The sequence below is a fragment of the Chinchilla lanigera genome, unplaced genomic scaffold (genome assembly GCF_000276665.1).
Source record: "Chinchilla lanigera isolate Chin_1 unplaced genomic scaffold, ChiLan1.0 scaffold00057, whole genome shotgun sequence".
In the NCBI taxonomy this organism is placed as follows: domain Eukaryota; kingdom Metazoa; phylum Chordata; class Mammalia; order Rodentia; family Chinchillidae; genus Chinchilla; species Chinchilla lanigera.
Genome location: NW_004955458.1, coordinates 15,167,257 through 15,171,320, shown reverse-complemented (window position 1 = coordinate 15,171,320; position 4,064 = coordinate 15,167,257). Strand labels below are relative to the sequence as shown.

Genomic DNA, 4,064 nt, shown 5'->3' with positions numbered 1-4,064 from the left:
AAAAAAAAAAAAAAAAAAAAAAGGAAAATTTTACACCATGTAATAAACCAAGACAAATATTTTCTTAAGACTTACACCCAGACATGTTATTTCTAAACAAAACTTCACTGAAGTTCCTCTTTATTCCAGTTCAGTGGTCTTAACCCTTTCTGGAACTGAAGCACAGTGAGAATCTAATGAAAGGTAGGACTCACTCCCCTAAACACAAAGAAGTGTTTCACAGAAAAGTTTAAAGACCCAGGATAAAAGAAATGTTTCTCAAGAGTTAGGAACAGTAGAACCTCTATTTTTCCAAATTTTTATTTTATTTTTAAAATTTTTTTTGAGTCAGGGTCTTCCTATGCAGTGCAGGCTGCCCTTGGCTCACTTCGTAGCTGAGGCTGGTCTTGAACTTGTGAACTCTTCCTGCCTCAGCCTCTTGAGTGCTGGGATTACAGGCGTGGCCACCCCCAATTTTTATTTTAATCGGTACAGTCTGCGGTGCACAGTGACTACCTGTGTCACGGGGAGCTGGTCAGGGCACATAACACGTCTGTACTCTTTTAATGTCCCCTTCCCCTTGCTGCCCTCTCTGCACCCCCACCAGGACCTCTTTACCTACTGAGGAAATTCAGAAGCAGGACTGGTCTCATTCAGAACACAAAGGTTTACAACAGGTCTTCTCACCCTTTAAAAAGCTTTTGTTATTCAATGAAGCTGCTTTGTAAGGGAAGCATTCATAGGATGATTATTTAAATAACAGTAAATGCTCAAAAGTGTTGGGTTAGCTGGATGGCTGAGGCAGGAGGATGGCTGTGAGTTCAAGGCCAGTGTGGGCTAAATAGTGAGACACTGTCTCAAAAAACAAAAAAACGCCCCCTAACAGTTGGCTATTCCTATTATTACTCCAATTACTCTTTATTTTTACTTTATTTTTGAGGCAAGGTTTGCTGGGTGTTGTCTAGGCTGGCTTCAAATTCACAATCTTCTTGCCTCAGCCTCCCAAGTAGTTGGGATTGTATGTGCGCGTCACTGCACTGAGTTGCAATTATTTTTAAATGCAATAGTATTTTTTTAAAGTTCTGTTTTAATAGATTCTATTTTAGAGCAGTTTTCAGGTTCCCAGCAAAACTGAGTGGAGCACACCCCTGCTCCCATGCCTACCTGGCCTCTCTCCCATCAGCATCTTGCACTAGAACGCTACACTGATTACCGTTAATGAACCCACACGGACACGTCCTCACCACCCAAAATTCAAAGCGGACATCAGGGCTCATGCCGAGTGCCACACAGTCCCCACATTCTAACAGGTGCGCGCAGACACACACCCGCCAGCACACACGCACGCCACGGTACCCCTCCACGGCTCGAGGAGTCTCCGTGCTCTGCCATCCGCCCCGCCTTCCCCACTGACGGCAGCCATCCTCTCACTGCCCCCGTAGCTCTGCCTTTCCCAGGACGTAACGGTTGGAATCATACAGTACGTAGCCTTTTCAGAGTCTGTCGGCCTGGGCTACACGGTGCGACCCTACCTCAAAAATCAAAGAAGATTCCTGTGTCTCCTCATGGCTTAATAGCTCATTTCTTCTTCATGCTAAATAGTACTGCATTTATTGGAGGAGTTAGTTTATTCATCTACCAACTGAAGGACATCTTGGTTGCTTCCAAATCTTTATCAATAAAGCTGCTATAAATACCCATATGCAGGTTTGGGTGTGCGAGACAGATTTTTAATTCGCATGGGTATATGCCAAAGAGCCTAACTGCTGGATCATACAGTAAGAGCAGGTTTAATTTTGTAAGAAACTAACAATCGATCATTCTGCATTCTCATCATCAGTGACCAAGGCTTCCCACTGCTGCTCCACATTCCAATCAGATTTTGGTGATCTCACAATATTTTGGATTTCTGCCATCCGAATGAGTATGGGACAGTGTTTGGTTTTCATTTGTAATTCTCTAATAGTATCTGGTGTGAAGCATTTTTTTTATATGCTTTTTTGCCATCTGCATACCATCTTTGGTACGGTGCCCATTTCCCATCTTTTGCCCATTTTTTTTCTTTTTGGTTCAGTTTTCTTATTGTTGAGTTCTACGAGTTCTTCGTATATTTCAGGCTTTTTAAAAAGTAGACTGCTTTTTTTTCCCCAAAGACTTTTTTTTTGTCTTTTTGAAAGAGGGTCTTGCTATGCAGTTCTGGCTGGCCCTGAGCTCACTTTGTAGCCCCAGGTGGTCTCAAACTTGCAAAGATCCTCCTGCCTCAGCCTCCCAAGTGCTGGGGTTACAGGTGTATGCCACCACGCCCAGCTTCCCAAAGACATTTTGTACAGAGCTTTATTATATGAAAAGCAGAGATGCTCTGGCTGAGCTCCCCACCTCTCCTGTCTGTGCCTCTCAAACATCTCTTTTTTTAAGTATAATATGGAAAAGAACAGGTTGGTGCTGTTCAAAAAGCTACAAGTACTGAAGTTTGACTAATGCTGAAGTAAAATTAGCTTACCTGATTGCTACAGATATTTTCGTATTCTTCTACAAGGTCAAAAACTGTAGATAAAGAATGCTTCAAAAAAGATTGCAGGAAATCAGGAAACATGCTTGAAGATGCTAAAATACATGAAAAAGAACAGGAACAAAGGAAAATTAAGTGACACACTTTAGATAATTTTTTGAAAACATAAAACATAGATACAAGTCTTTTTTTTTTGGTCTTTTTGAGACAGGGTCTTGCTGTGCAGTGCAGGCTGGCCTTGAGCTCACTTTGTAGCCCAGGCTGGTCTGGAACTCGCAATGATCCTCCTGCCTCAGCTTCTTGAGTTCTGCAATTACAGGTGTGCACCATCATACCCGGCCTACAAGTCTTTCTTTTCTTCACTGCTGATTTTTAAGAATTTAATTGGTAAAATACACAGGACATAAAATTTACCATTGTAACCATTTTGAAGTGTACTTCCGTGGCATTAAGTATCTCCACCCTGTTGTGGACCCATCACCAATGTCCACCCACAGCTGGACCCTTGTTCCCTTCACCGCCCTGGTGGCCACTGCTCTACTTTCTGTGTTCAGTCTGACCGTGTCAGCACCTCAGTTACCCGGAGCCATACAGCAGTTGCCTGTTTTGTGACTAACACCTCACTGGGCACACTCTCCAGGTTCCCCTCGCTGCGGCCCAGCCCACGCGCCCCTCCTTCCCGGCGCGTGACGCTCAGTCTTGCGCTTATCACCCTTTGTTTCTCCACTTGCCCAACGGGCACCTGCCCCGAGGTACGACTTGCTACGCTCTCCCCTTGTGGCTCCTAGGGAGGAAGCTATGAACGAGGACATACAGATACTGCTTTCAGACCCGCTTGTACCTCTTTTGGGTACACCCTCAGGTGGATTCATACATGGCAAGTCTGTTCTTAATTTTTTGAAAAACTGCCATACTGCTTGAGAGTGGCTGTACTAATCGACATTTATACCAACAGCCCACAATTTCAATGTCTCTATCATTTTCAATAATTATTTTTCTGGCTTTGGTTTACCTTTCTCTAAGGACTATGGGGATATCGAGAATCTCTCCTACGCTTATTGCTCGTGTGTATCTTTGGAAAAAAATATATTCAAGTCCTTTAGCATTTTTAAATTGAGCTGATGGTTTCTTGCCGAGATACAGGAGTTCTTTATGTATTTTGAATATAAACTCCTTATCAGATATGATTTTCAGCCAGACGTGATGGTGCATGCCTGTAATCCTAGCACTCCAGGAGGCTGAGGCTGGAGGAATCACAACTCTGCGCCCAGCCTGGGTAACTTCGTAACTCTAACTCAAAAATAAAAAGGGCTGGGATACAGCTCAGTGGAAAGGCCTTGGCTCCAGGACCACATACAAAAGAGAAAAAGGATGTATGATTCGTAAATATTTTCTTCCATCCTATCCATCGCTTTTTTAGTCTACTGATTACTTTTGATATGCGGAAGTTTAAAATTTTATTTTTTTAAATATCTATAGGCCCGGGGCTGGGGATTTAGCTCAGCGGCAAAAGCGCCTGCCTGGCAAGCGCAAGGTCGTGAGTTCGGTTCCTGGTACCGGAGAAAAACCAAAAAAA

The 4,064-nt window shown here is 43.4% G+C and overlaps 1 protein-coding gene across 2 annotated transcripts in view; it reads right to left on the bottom strand.

The window, feature by feature from the left end:
- The window catches only part of Nup107 (nucleoporin 107kDa), a 52,945-nt gene that overhangs the window by 30,397 nt on the left and 18,484 nt on the right, over window positions 1-4,064 (bottom strand). For both annotated transcript variants that reach the window (XM_005397476.2, XM_013520899.1), the window contains one exon: window positions 2,480-2,583. In XM_005397476.2, the coding sequence (XP_005397533.1) occupies window positions 2,480-2,583 (104 nt within the window). The remainder of the gene's footprint in view (window positions 1-2,479; window positions 2,584-4,064) is intronic.